The sequence below is a fragment of the Narcine bancroftii genome, chromosome 14, assembly GCF_036971445.1.
Source record: "Narcine bancroftii isolate sNarBan1 chromosome 14, sNarBan1.hap1, whole genome shotgun sequence".
Lineage (NCBI taxonomy): Eukaryota > Metazoa > Chordata > Chondrichthyes > Torpediniformes > Narcinidae > Narcine > Narcine bancroftii.
The window spans coordinates 51,801,412-51,815,393 of NC_091482.1; the positions used below are offsets into that span (position 1 = coordinate 51,801,412).

The following is a 13,982-nucleotide window of genomic DNA, read 5'->3' on the forward strand; positions in this document are numbered from 1 at the left end:
TCGGTAGTGTAAAGCCTGATGTGACTGGGATGTAGTGTATAAGTGTGACCAGTTGTTAGTGTCGGTAGTGTAAAGCCCGATGTGACTGGGATGTAGTGTATAAGTGTGACCAGTTGTTAGTGTCGGTAGTGTAAAGCCTGATGTGACTGGGATGTAGTGTATAAGTGTGACCACTTGTTAGTGTCGGTAGTGTAAAGCCCGATGTGACTGGGATGTAGTGTATAAGTGTGACCAGTTGTTAGTGTCGGTAGTGTAAAGCCCGATGTGACTGGGATGTAGTGTATAAGTGTGACCAGTTGTTAGTGTCGGTAGTGTAAAGCCTGATGTAACTAGGATGTAGTGTATATGTGTGACCAGTTGTTAGTGTCAGTAGTGTAAAGCCCGATGTGACTGGGATGTAGTGTATAAGTGTGACCAGTTGTTAGTGTCGGTAGTGTAAAGCCCGATGTGACTGGGATGTAGTGTATAAGTGTGACCAGTTGTTAGTGTCGATAGTGTAAAGCCTGCTGTGACTGGGATGTAGTGTATAAGTGTGACCAGTTGTTAGCGTCGGTAGTGTAAAGCCTGATGTGACTGGGATGTAGTGTATAAGTGTGACCAGTTGTTAGTGTCGGTAGTGTAAAGCCCGATGTGACTGGGATGTAGTGTATAAGTGTGACCAGTTGTTAGTGTTGGTAGTGTAAAGCCCGATGTGACTGGGATGTAGTGTGTAAGTGTGACCAGTTCTTAGTGTAAAGCCCGATGTGACTGGGATGTAGTGTATAAGTGTGACCAGTTGTTAGTGTCGGTAGTGTAAAACCTGGTGTGACTGGGATGTAGTGTATAAGTGTGACCAGTTGTTAGTGTCGGTAGTGTAAAGCACGATGTGACTGGGATGTAGTGTATAAGTGTGACCAGTTGTTAGTGTAAAGCCCGATGTGACTGGGATGTAGTGTATAAGTGTGACCAGTTGTTAGTGTCGGTAGTGTAAAGCCCGATGTGACTGGGAGGTAGTGTATAAGTGTGACCAGTTGTTAGTGTCGGTAGTGTAAAGCCCGATGTGACTGTGATGTAGTGTATAAGTGTGACCAGTTGTTAGTGTCGGTAGTGTAAAGCCCGATGTGACTGGGATGTAGTGTATAAGTGTGACCATTTGTTAGTGTCGGTAGTGTAATGCCCGATGTGACTGGGATGTAGTGTATAAGTGTGACCAGTTGTTAGTGTCGGTAGTGTAAAGCACGATGTGACTGGGATGTAGTGTATAAGTGTGTCCAGTTGTTAGTGTAAAGCCTGATGTAACAGGGATGTAGTGTATAAGTGTGACCATTTGTTAGTGTCGGTAGTGTAAAGCCCGATGTGACTGGGAGGTAGTGTATAAGTGTGACCAGTTGTTAGTGTCGGTAGTGTAAAGCCTGATGTAACTGGGATGTAGTGTATATGTGTGACCAGTTGTTAGTGTCGATAGTGTAATGCCTGATGTGACTGGGATGTAGTGTATAAGTGTGACCCGTTGTTAGTGTCGCTAGTGTAAAGCCCGATGTGACTGGGATGTAGTGTATAAGTGTGACCAGTTGTTAGTGTCGGTAGTGTAAAGCCCGATGTGACTGAGATGTAGTGTATAAGTGTGACCAGTTGTTAGTGTCGGTAGTGTAAAGCCCGATGTGACTGGGATGTAGTGTATAAGTGTGACCAGTTGTTAGTGTAAAGCCTGATGTGACTGGGATGTAGTGTATAAGTGTGACCAGTTGTTAGTGTCGGTAGTGTAAAGCCTGATGTAACTGGGATGTAGTGTATATGTGTGACCAGTTGTTAGTGTCGATAGTGTAAAGCCTGCTGTGACTGGGATGTAGTGTATAAGTGTGACCAGTTGTTAGCGTCGGTAGTGTAAAGCCCGATGTGACTGGGATTTAGTGTATAAGTGTGACCAGTTGTTAGTGTCGGTAGTGTAAAGCCCGATGTGACTGGGATGTAGTGTATAAGTGTGACCAGTTGTTAGTGTTGGTAGTGTAAAGCCCGATGTGACTGGGAGGTAGTGTATAAGTGTGACCAGTTGTTAGTGTCGGTAGTGTAATGCCCGATGTGACTGGGATGTAGTGTATAAGTGTGACAAGTTGTTAGTGTCGGTAGTGTAAAGCCCGATGTGACTGGGTTGTAGTGTATAATTGTGACCAGTTGTTTGTGTCGGTAGTGTAAAGCCTGATGTGACTGGGATGTAGTGTATAAGTGTGACCAGTTGTTAGTGTCAGTAGTGTAAAGCCCGATGTGACTGGGATGTAGTGTATAAGTGTGACCAGTTGTTAGTGTCAGTAGTGTAAAGCCCGAAGTGACTGGGATGTAGTGTAAAAGTGTGACCAGTTGTTAGTGTTGGTAGTGTTAAACCTGATGTTGCTGGGATGTAGTGTATAAGTGTGACCAGTTGTTCGTGTCAGTAGTGTAAAGCCCGATGTGACTGGGATGTAGTGTATAAGTGTGACCAGTTGTTAGTGTCGGTAGTTAAAGCCCGATGTGACTGATTATACTGTGTTGTGTGATTGAGAATAACAAGTGTGTGTTATCCCTGTTGCATCCCTTACTTTTTTGAATTAAGATACTTCCTGTGTTCAGTCTGTGTCTTTGCACTTTGAACCCACAAACGTTTCCCTTCCTACACAAGTCCCAGTCCATTTTGATAATAATCTGCTTTTTCATGATTCCTCCCAAAAAGTGAGTAACTTTTCACATATTTGCTCATCATAAGCCAACTTCCAACTTTCGCCCGTTCCCTTGACACGTTATATCTCCTTGCGTTCCCTCCTGGTTTGTCATTGGAAAATTTGTCTCCAGTGCACGCAGTTTCTTCTCCCTTTCGTATAACATTATAATTTCAACTGCTGATTAACAATCCGAAAATAACCCATTCATGCCTTGTCTCTACTTTCTGCTAGTACACTGATTCTACCCATGCCACTAGACTACCCACTATCTGGTATCATGTTGTTCAGCAATCCTTTAAGTAGCATCTTATAAAATGCCTTCTGTAAATCCAAACATTCATCTCATTTATATCCACTTTATGACATCCCCAGAGTTCCAACAGATTTGACAAACTTGTTTTCCCAAAGTTCAGATTTATTTTCAGAATACACACATGACATCATATACAAACCTGAGATGCTTTATTCTGCAGGCAAGGCGGAGTTACCACTTACTGGTAGTGCAAAGAACTTGTGCACGAAGATATGTTCATGTAAACAAATAAAGATATGTAGACGAACTGACTGTGCAATGCAGAGAGAAAAAAAAAATCCAGTGGAGAAGATTGAGTTTGTTGTTGAGGAGTCTAATGCTGGAGCTGTTCCTGAACTTGTTGGTGTAAGTCTTGGGGCAACTCTACCTCTTTCCTGATGGTAGCAGTGAGAATAGAGTGTGTGCTAGGTGGTGTGGGTTCTTGATGATTGCTGCTGCTCTCCAACAGTAATGTTCCCTGTAGATGTTCTCAATGGTGAAGAGGGTTTTGCCTATGATATCCTGGGCTGTGTTCCCTTTTATAAAACCATGTTCACTCTAGTTGATGATGTTATGATTTTCTAAATGTTCCACCATTGCCTCCAGCATTTTCCAGTTAACACGTTCGCCGTAGTGACCCATGATTTCCTGCTTTCTGTCCTTGAAACTTGGCGCAGGATTTGTGCTTTACCCAAACTCTAGGTGGCGGTGTGGGCTGCGAGGGGAATGTAGAAATGGTCTAGTGCACACATGTCAAACTTAGGCCCGCGGGCCAAATTTGGCCCGTGATATAATTATATTTGGCCCGCAAGATCATATCAAATATGTATTAGAGCTGGCCCACTGGCCGCCGCGCCAGTATAGCGCATGCACAGCTAATACTACAAATCCCAGAATGCTTTGCAAATGCGTTGGCGCCGGCCTGTCAGCCCCCTAATCGCCCCCACCTCCTCTCTTTCCTTTCATTACCATCTGCGACCTGTCGCCGAACTCACATGTAATAAACCCCTTACGAAAAATGGCCAAACGAAAGACAGGGAACAGGACCTTTCAAGACAGATGGGAGGCAGACTATATGTTCATCATTTTAAAAGACAAACCTGTTTGTCATTGAAGCAAGTTGTTATTTTTTTGACTTGTTGGCTTGTGAAAAAAATACATTTAAAAGGAGCTTAAAGGCTATAGAGAAATATTATTTATTGAATATTTTATTTCTCATTTGTTAACGCTTCTTCTGGAAAGAGTTTAACCAAAACTATTATTAAACATTTATTTTAATAAGAAAAGGTTTAACATTACATATGTTGAAAGAAGAGAAAACATGCAGATGTTGTTGAAAATTTTCAATAAATATTTCGTTTGGCCCACGACTTCGTCCAAGTTTTTAATTTTGGCCCTCTGTGAATTTGAGTTTGACACCCCTGGTCTAGTGGGCCGATCAACGGTCTAAGAAAATGGGCAAGAAATTGGCTGGTGAAATATAACATAAAAAATGTCCAGGGTGTCCACTTCTGTTGGGAAGAAAAAGGGGCAGGATGTTTGTTAAATAGTTGGAGATTGAAGAGTTGGTGATTAGAGAGTATATATAAACATGAATCAGTGCAAGTTAACTTGCAGATATCGCATGGGAAAGCAACTCTCTACTGGGCTTTATTGCAAGAGGAAACAAGTGCAAAACTATGGATGTTTGTTGCATTTACAGGGGAGCCTAATGAGACCATATCCAGAATAATGCATACAAATCTGGTCTCCCTGCATAGAGAAAGGCATACTTGTGACAGAGAGAGCACAGCAAAAGTTCACCAGATTGATTCTCTGAAGAGAGTTTAAGAAGACTAAGCCCATGATCTCTAGACTTTAGAAGGACCTTATATTATTTCATTAAAACATTATTCTTATGGGGTTTGACAACAGTGTGTGGCACAGATAGAGGAACGGTTGGTGCAATGCTGTTACAGCGCCAGCGATCAGGTCTGTGGTTTGAATCCTGCGCTCTCTGTAAAGAGTTGCACGTTCTCCCCGTGTCTGTGTGAGTTTCGTCCGGGTGCTTCAGTTTCCTTCTACCCTTCAAAACATACCAGGGATGAACGTAGGTCAATGGCGTGTAATTGGGCGGTACGGGATCGTGGGCTGAAAGGGCCAGCTACCATGCCGTATGTCTAAATTTAAATTTAAACGAGCTTGCAGTGTTGAATTTCCTTCTGTTTGGAGTGTCTGACACCAGGACTGAACACCTCAAATTAAGGGCCAAACAGTCAGGAAAGAGATGGGAGATTTCTTCATGGTTTCATTTTGGATTTGGAGGTTCAGTCACTAATTATACTCAAGAAATAAAAAGTTGATACATCATTAAAGGCGATCGGGATCGGGTTCGGATCCCACACTATGTTTAAGGAGTTTGTACGTTCTCCCCTTGTCTGCGTGGGTTTTCCCGGGGGCACTGGTTTCCTCCCACCGTTTGAAATGTACCGGGGGTGTAGGTTAATTGAATGTAAACTGGGCGGCGCGGACTCATGAGCCAAAATGGCCTGTTACCGTACTGTATGTGTAATAAAAAGCAATTTTTAAAAAATATTACTGTGTTTACCAATTATCCACCCCACAAATTTATTAGGGGCAAACTCAGCCTAATTTTGCAATGTAAACCAATCACAGATACAGAGAAATATGTTCATGAACCACAAATGCATCATTGGTACAGAAAACAAGCATGTAAATCAGAACAACATCCAGGTGTTTAATTCTGGATGTAAAAATTACAGGCAATTAAATGTTGAATGACATCACCCTTTGAGTCCTGCTTAGAAGCTACGAAATTGATTTATAGCATAATATGTTAATTACACTGTGCGGCATTCAAGTGGACATTCTGCTTTAACCAACAGCTCAATGTGAACATTTTATTTTAGTCATGTTGTGGCATTCATGCTCTTAGGAAATAGCATATTATTGTTACATTATAACCATATGGTAGGAGACCTGCTCCTGAGAATTTGGGATGTGTGTGGTTGCACATATGTTTTGCATAACACTTGTGATCTGCTTTGCATGTATTATTTCATGTAACACTTGCATCTGATTGGCTCCACTTCGAACGCAGTTGCCTGAGCTCACAGAGAGGCAGCTGATTGCAGACTAGGTAATGGGAATTAAAGATGACAAAGGGACATGAATAAAATGATCCAAGCACACCAGAGCAATCACACAGTTCAGATATTCATCAAGGATTTATGAGTTAAATTTAGCTCTGGATATCGATATCTTGCACACTTTTGGGGAGAGGGTGGAGTCACATGTAAATGTGCTCAGAGCCAAAATGACACGCTCGTGTCTCGGCCTAGTCTTTGATCCTGATTGCTGATTACTAGAATTTGAATTTCCCTGGAGAATTTAAATGTGGCATCTGTGGTTTGGTAATCAGCCTCTTCCGGCAGAGATGTGGGCAAAGCTCACTGAGGCACATCAGGGCAAAGGGGGGGAGGAATGGAGCTGGAGAGAGAGCATGAAACTGAAGGAAGATGGACCCCCAGTGAGGGAATCCATCACAGTCCAAGACTTCTCTCCTTGTCCTCATACTGCAAAGTCTGCTCATCTTCTCGTTGTAGTTACTGTCAGGTTTGTGAAGTGAGCAGTGAGCCATTGGTCTTCCATTGTTAACACCGGACCTGGTCTCCTGATCTCTCCTTCCACTTACAGAGCAGGATACTGATGACGGAGCAGTCCTTTCACCTGGGAACTCCTCTAAGGTGTCCAATAAGGTCAAGACGTATCATTTACTCCTGTTTGTTGAAATGCTGAGAGACTTACTGGTGTAATATTGATAGGAATATTCCATTACATTGATAAAGTGCTTGAGAAAGCCTCCTGAGATCAAATCTACATGAACAAATGAGAACCATAATGATTCATTCACCTCAATTGCTGCTTCATTAGAAGATCATTCATACTTGCAGGTTTGTTTAGGATTGCCTTGAATGGAACTGTGTGTATTCTTCAGGAATTTCAGACTTTGACTGCCATTAAGGTGATAAAGTATAAGTTCATGAGCAGAGTTTGAGCTGGACTCCAGCAGGGGTGTGACATGTCAAGCCAGGGCCCTCCTCTGGTGTGGTCTGTGATTGGTGGAACTGCCTGCAGTATTTGGCAGATTTCAGTAACTATTTCCTTCTGTGCCACTCCTGGAAGACCTTGGGGATGCATTCTGTCCAGAACCAGTGGTTCTCAACCTTTTTCTTTCCACTCACATACCACTTTAAGTATTCCTTATGCCATTGATGCTCTGTGATTGGTAAGGGATTGCTTAGGGTGATATGTGGGTGGAAAGAATGTTAGAAAACCACTGTTTTAATTGTACCTAATTGACTCGTTATGTGCATGGTTTCATAACTCCAAAGGAAATGGGCCAATAACAATTTTTCTCAACCAAAATATTTCAATAACAATTGGGTCTAGAGCAGTGATTCTCAGCCTTCCCATCCCACCTTAAGCAATCCCTTACTAACAGAACACCGATGGCATAGGGATGCCATCTTAAAGTGGTAGGAAATAGGTTGAGAACCACTGATCTGGACAGAATGCATCCCCAGGGTCTTCCAGGAGTGGCACGGAAGGAAATAGTTACTGAAATCTGCCAAATACTGCAGGCAGTTCCACTAATCACAGACACCAGGTGGAGGTGGAAGTCACAGTAGCCATGACTTCCTTCCCACTTGCCCTGTTCCCATCCCCTCACCTCCAGGTCATCCCAGTAGCAACATTCCACTGTGAGTCACGTACCTCTAAAATTGTCCAGATTACCAGGAGCTGAAATATGGGCTTGGTGTACCCTAAAGCAGCTTACCTTTTGCTATTTCCTTCTGCATTGTCTACAGCAGTGATTCTCCACCTTTTTCTTTCTACCCACATCCCACTTTAAATAATCCTTATGCCATCGGTGCTCTGTGATTAGTTGGGGACTGCTTAAGGTGGGATGTGAGTGGGAAGGGAAAGTTGAGAATCACTGCTCTGGACCCAATTATTACTGAAATATTTGGCTGGAGAAAAGCTGTCATTGGCCCACTTCCTTTGGAGTACTGAAACCGTGCACATAACGAGTCAATTAGGGACAAATAAAACAGTGGTTTTCAACCTTCTTTCCACCCACATCCCACCTTAAGCAATCCCTTACTAATCACAGAGCACTGATGGCGTAAGGATTACTTAAAGTGGTACGTGAGTGAAAAGAAAAAGGTTGAGAACCACGGTCTGCAGTCTAGCTGTTAAGAGTGCAGCTTGTGCCCATTGTGTAGCAACTGCAGGTGGAACATTAGATGGAGGAGGAACGTGGCAGGTGACAATGGATGTATTATCAAAGAGTGCTCTATTGTGTGGATTGACAAAGCTGTTGCCAGGTTACCTCATGTTATGATGTATGTAGCAGTGAATGGGTAAACTGCAGATTCTAGCAGGTGAAATGTATTGATCTATTCACTGACAGAGACTCTTGCAATGCAAGATCCTGGAGATGTCAACCCCAGCCTTGACTTGCTCAAACTCTTCTGTCTCAGGGACTGAACCTCAGATCTGAAGAACATCCTGATCCAATCATTAGGTCTGTTGCTTCTTTTATTGCCCTCTGCTCTTCTCACTCTGCACCCATGACTGTGTGGCCAGGCACAATTCCAATGGTACCTACAAGTTTGCTGATGACGCCATGTTTGTCGGCTGAATCACAAACGGCAAAGAAGAAGTGTACAGGAGGGAGATAGATTGGCCCGTTGAAGAGCGTCACACCAATAAACTTGCCCTCAACATTAGCAAAACCGAGGAGATGTTTTTGGACTTCAGAAGGTACATCGTCAAGAAAACATGACTCAGTCCTTAGCGAGGGCTCAGTCATGGAAAGGGTCAAGAACTTCAAATTTCTGGATGTCAACATCTCTGAGGATCTGTCCTTGAGCCTCCACGTCGATGCAATCACGAAGAAGGCTCGCCAGCAGCTATGCTTGTGAGACTTTTGACAAGGTTTGTTACGTCACCCAAGACTCCCAAAAACTTCCACAGGTGTACCCTGGAGAGCATTTGGCTGCATGCATCGCTGTCTGGTACAGGGGCGCCAATGCTCAAGACCAGAGAATAACTCCAAAGTGTTGCTAGCTCGGCCTGCGACATCACGGTCTTCACCCCATCGAGGGCATCTACAAGAGATGGTGTCTGAAGAAAACAGCCTCTACCCCCACCACCATCAGGCCACGCTCTCGTCACTCTGCTACCCTTGGGAAAAAGGTACAGGAGCCTGAAGATGAGCTCTCAGCGGCACAAGAACAGCTTCTTCCCTGCTGCCGTCAGATTCCTGAATGAATAATGAACCGCAGGCACCACCTCACTTTGACTTTTTCCTGCACTCTTCCTTATTTATTTTGTAAAGTGGTTTCTACATAAGTGTTTGCACTGTGATTCTGCCGCCAAACAACATATTACATGACAATAAAATCTGATTCTAGAATTTTAAGTTGGATACCCTATCCTGAATCTGTCTCTCAGTAAAGGGGTTCTGACTCCTCCCCAAGTTGTACAATGACTTCCGGCCAGTGAGCACCATCCCCTGACGAGAACCAAGCATAACCAATCAATGTTCTGCAGAAAATACTCCCCATTGGTGAACACTGACTTTAAAACATACTTTGAGATTTATCTGAAGGTTTTGTAATCCATGCATGTAAAATTAGCCCTTTTTTTAGGGCTGGACGGTGCTAAAAACAAAAATGAGTGAAATACTTGCAAGTGGATAATATTTCTAGGATATTTTAGTTAGAAGAGTACATAAATGGTTCACGTTCGATGCTGATTGTCTTTTGTTGGCTTGGACGGTGGAGAGGGAGGAAAGCACACAAGGTCACAGATGAGTTTTCACATCTAACTTTTGCACGCCGCAAAAGCATGAGTGTTATTCGTTTCAGAGTATTGTGGCGATGAAGTAGCAGCGTCCCTGTAATAAGAGCAACAAAATGCCAAGCTGTGGAAAGGAATTGCTGTAATTTGCAATTGAATTGAATCCGTGAACAGCCCCACTCCCGGGCTGCTGCTAAACGACAGGAATGCCACAGTCAGATTCACAGCCGCTGCCGCCAGACCACAATTATAAATCAAAAGATCGAGGTTAAACTCCTTCATTCTCTTTGCAGCCAAATCCCCATTTTGCACAGATTTCAACTCTTTCTGCTTCTATCTCAATTATCCGAAGCCTCATTTCCTATTGCCTCAGGATTAGTTTGCTTCATTTAGTTGCAGCTCGATTATAAAGCCGCCTTTCTCATTTTGATTCTCCCCCACCAGACCCCAGCATCCTTTCCTGGCCCCCAGCTTGCATACTTTTGGGCTTGCTGCAGATTGTGTTTTCCCTGTCCACCCCTGCTCCATCTTCAATGCAGACTTAAGCCATCACATTCACTCTCCTCTCAATTTCTCTCCTTTGACCCTTTGTGACTGATGAGAACTCTACACCTTCAGAAATCTCCAAAAACTATGACCAGGCTTGCAGACGGTTTGAGTACATGTTGGAAAATTGTAACAGCTGCATTTTAGAAGGAAGTTTTTTGTTGTGTCACTTCACCTCTCGATTTTATGTCTTGGTGAGAGATTCGGAAAAGTTGATGTTAAAAGAGACCCATTGCTTAAAGCCAACTTGCAGGTGCCGAAGGCGGTTGGGAACATGAACCGTTTGCTGCATGAGAATTTGAATGCAAAAATAGCGATGCGTGCAATTATATCAACCTTGGGCAGCAAGTGGAAGGAACTTGCTATTGAGTGAATACAGCAAGAATTCAGCAGACTGGTTCCTGCGAAGAGAATGGGTAGACTTTTGATCTCTTCTGTAAAGTTTTCAAGAATGAATGATGACCTCAATGAAACATACAACATTTTATTTAAGTGCCTCGCAAGGAAGATTTGGAACAGAGGCTGTCGTAGAATCAAAATCAGACTGAGATGAGAAGAAATATTTTCATTTAGAGGGCGGTGAATTTTAAGAATTTTCCACCCTGGGGAGTTGTAGATTGTTAGTCACTGATTCAGATAGAATCTGTTCTGGAACAGAGTTTGCAGGATAGCACTGGGATTGAGGGATATCAGGGATAGGACAAGAAAAGGTATCTGAGGTCAAAGATCCTTAACTTTATGATGTCATTGATGATGTCATTGCTATTTGTTCTTATCCAATCAGAATCTTGTTTCACTTCTTTTCCGGTTTTGTTTGGCTGATGCATTGGGATATTTTGGGTTAATGTTCATTGTTCAATAAAAGTGCAAGAAAGCTGGGTAACCTGTTTGTTCATATACTGGTAGGTTCATTGTTTGCTGTGATTTCTAAAGGTTGCTTTAAGAATTCCTACTGGCAGCTGGGAATGATACCCAGTACCAACACATGTTAGAAAAGCTCTGCAACATTTCAAGTTCAAGTTTATTGTCAGGTGTACTGAGGTACAGTAAGAAGGTTCCTTTTGTGTGCAATCCATCTCTTTGGCTCATACGTTGGACAGCAAGAAAACACCCATGCAGAATATAAATACTTCTCCTGCATATATATTGTTTATATGTGTGTCACGTCTGGTTGTGTATCTGCATGTTTTGCACCTGGGACCAGAGAACGCTGTTTCATCAGATGGTACATGTACAATCAGATGACAATAGACTTGACTTGAGTTACAGAGGGATTGGAACAGAGCAAAGGCATAATTTTACCAGTATTATGCTTGATCAGAAGTCAGATAGCAGTGAAAAAGAAAATATCCTCAGTTTAGCTGCCTTATGATCTCACATTGTGTATCTTCTTCCCAATGGGGGTGGAGGGGGGGGGGAAGGTATATGTTTGGAGTGAGTCTACTAATATGTTGGAGGCTCTTCTGAGGTTATGAGGAGTGTTGATGGACGGGAGGGAGCCTATGTAACGGTCTGAGTTTCCTGTCACAAAAGTGTATCTGGAAAATTAACCATATTTAGCAGTTGTCATAATTAAGTATTTAATATTAAGCTGTAAGAATTTTAACCCTTGCTAATTCTTCTGCCATAGGATGCCTCGGGAAAAGTACTCGATCGGTGGAATATAATGACCTATGATGAAGAAATGGTCTCTCTGCACCAATTCCTTCGTTTTGGGGAAACCAAGTCCATTGTTGAACTCATGGCAATTCAAGAAAAGGAGGGAAATGCCGTGGTTGTCCCGACTGCTAAGAGCAACTCCGATATCAGAGCTTTCATAGAAAACAACAATCAAACTAGAAACTCCAGTCTGTCCACGCATTTGGAAAAAGTAAATCCAAACAGTATTCATCACTTTGAGAAAATAGTGAACAACCTGGCTTTTATGTTGCCCTTCCAATTTTTTAATCCTATTCAAATGCCTCTACTAGGAACGTCTCCCAATAGTTTTCTCCTTGACCAATCCCAAGAGAAACTCAGGGAAACGAAGCAGGAAATGCCAATCCCCATGAGCAAGAGTTTCCTTGTAAGCACTGATGTTGATTCATTTCAGAGCACTGAAGAAAATAGCCAGAGTTCCCAGGATAAGATTACTCGAGACCTGAAAAATGATTCCACCAATGACTCAAGTGTGGTGACATCCCCTTCGCTGAGTGTAACTCCAAACCAGGAGCTTGAGCAAGCGCAACTGCACTCTCATGTGTCTAAAGTCAAGGCCATGGATAAACCTGGCAGCCTCACAATCAAGGGGCGAGTTTACTGCAGTGCATGTGAGAAGACCTTTTATGATAAAGGCACATTGAAGATTCATTACAATGCCGTTCATCTGAAAATTAAACACAAGTGCACTGTTGAAGGTTGCAACATGGTTTTCAGTTCCCTGCGGAGTCGCAATCGCCACAGTTCGAATCCCAACCCCAGGCTTCATATGCCAACCATGAAAAATAGTCGTGACAAGGATCTAAGAAACTGCTCTTTAGCAACAGTTATCCAAGTCAACAGTAAGAGGTTTGATGTCAGTAACTGTTCCGGCACAGATTCCCGTTCCCTCACAGGGTTTGAGAATCCCCGATCGGAGTCGAATGTTCAGAGTAATGCTCAGAACGCTGGGCATGGCGCGGCCTTTCCAAACCTGAAGACGGTGCAACCGGTCCTTCCCTTCTACCGCAGCCTGGTGTCACCAGCTGAAATTGCCATCCCACAGGCGGCACTCCCACCGTTACCGCATGCAGCGGCTTCAGTCCAAGAGCAGATCCCAGCAAGGGAACCGGTCGCAGATCCCGTACCAAAGAAGAAATCCCGAAAGTCCAGCATGCCTGTCAAAATTGAGATCGAAACCATGGAGGAATTGGAGGATCCCGAAAGCGGAGTTTCTAACTGTGATCGGGCTGCACAACTTGGAAGCGATAATGAGTTCAAGGACATGAAATACGACTTGGAAAGAACAGGAAGTGGGGCAAGTTATTTGTCTGACGTGGAAGAACAGGCACCTAAATTGCAGCAGCCAGATGTAATAACCGCTGATGCCCAAGCAATTAACAGCGGAAAGTCGGGCATTGATCCGCACCACTTGGAGAATAGTGATCCTTACATGAAAGCAAAAACTGTCATACTTTCCTCCTATGGGGACGAGCAAAGGGAGAGTGAAACGGACACAGGGGAGAGCTTGTTATCCAAATCAGAAGGTTGGTTGCAGGCAGACCTGCTGATGAACGATTATAAAATGCAGTACAGGCTCATCAATGGAGACTTCAGCCGAGCGTTAATGCAGCAGAAGGCCAGATCACTGGGCTGTGGCAGTCCCACGGTGAATGGCTGTACATGTCCACAGCCAGATGCTGATCATGAAGATAATCAGGGTACCTCTAATCCGAACTATTGCTATGTCTGCAAGAAGGTGTTTAAGAGTTCTTACAGTGTTAAATTGCATTACAAAAATGTGCATCTGAAGGAGATGCACATGTGCACAGTTGGAGGTTGTAATGCAGCTTTCCCTTCAAGGCGCAGTAGAGACAGGTCAGTGCTAAGTCGCTTCTTGTTTTTCTTTTTAAAAAAAACATCGC

At 43.3% G+C, this 13,982-nt stretch overlaps 1 protein-coding gene across 3 annotated transcripts in view; it reads left to right on the forward strand.

The window, feature by feature from the left end:
* bnc1 (basonuclin zinc finger protein 1) overlaps positions 1-13,982 on the forward strand; it is a 107,664-nt gene that overhangs the window by 80,524 nt on the left and 13,158 nt on the right. For 2 of the 3 annotated variants that reach the window (XM_069911532.1, XM_069911533.1), the window contains exon 4: positions 12,011-13,935. In XM_069911532.1, the coding sequence (XP_069767633.1) occupies positions 12,011-13,935 (1,925 nt within the window). Of the gene's footprint in view, positions 1-8,412; positions 8,555-12,010; positions 13,936-13,982 lie in introns of those variants that run through there. The other variant, XM_069911534.1, reaches the window with a different exon arrangement.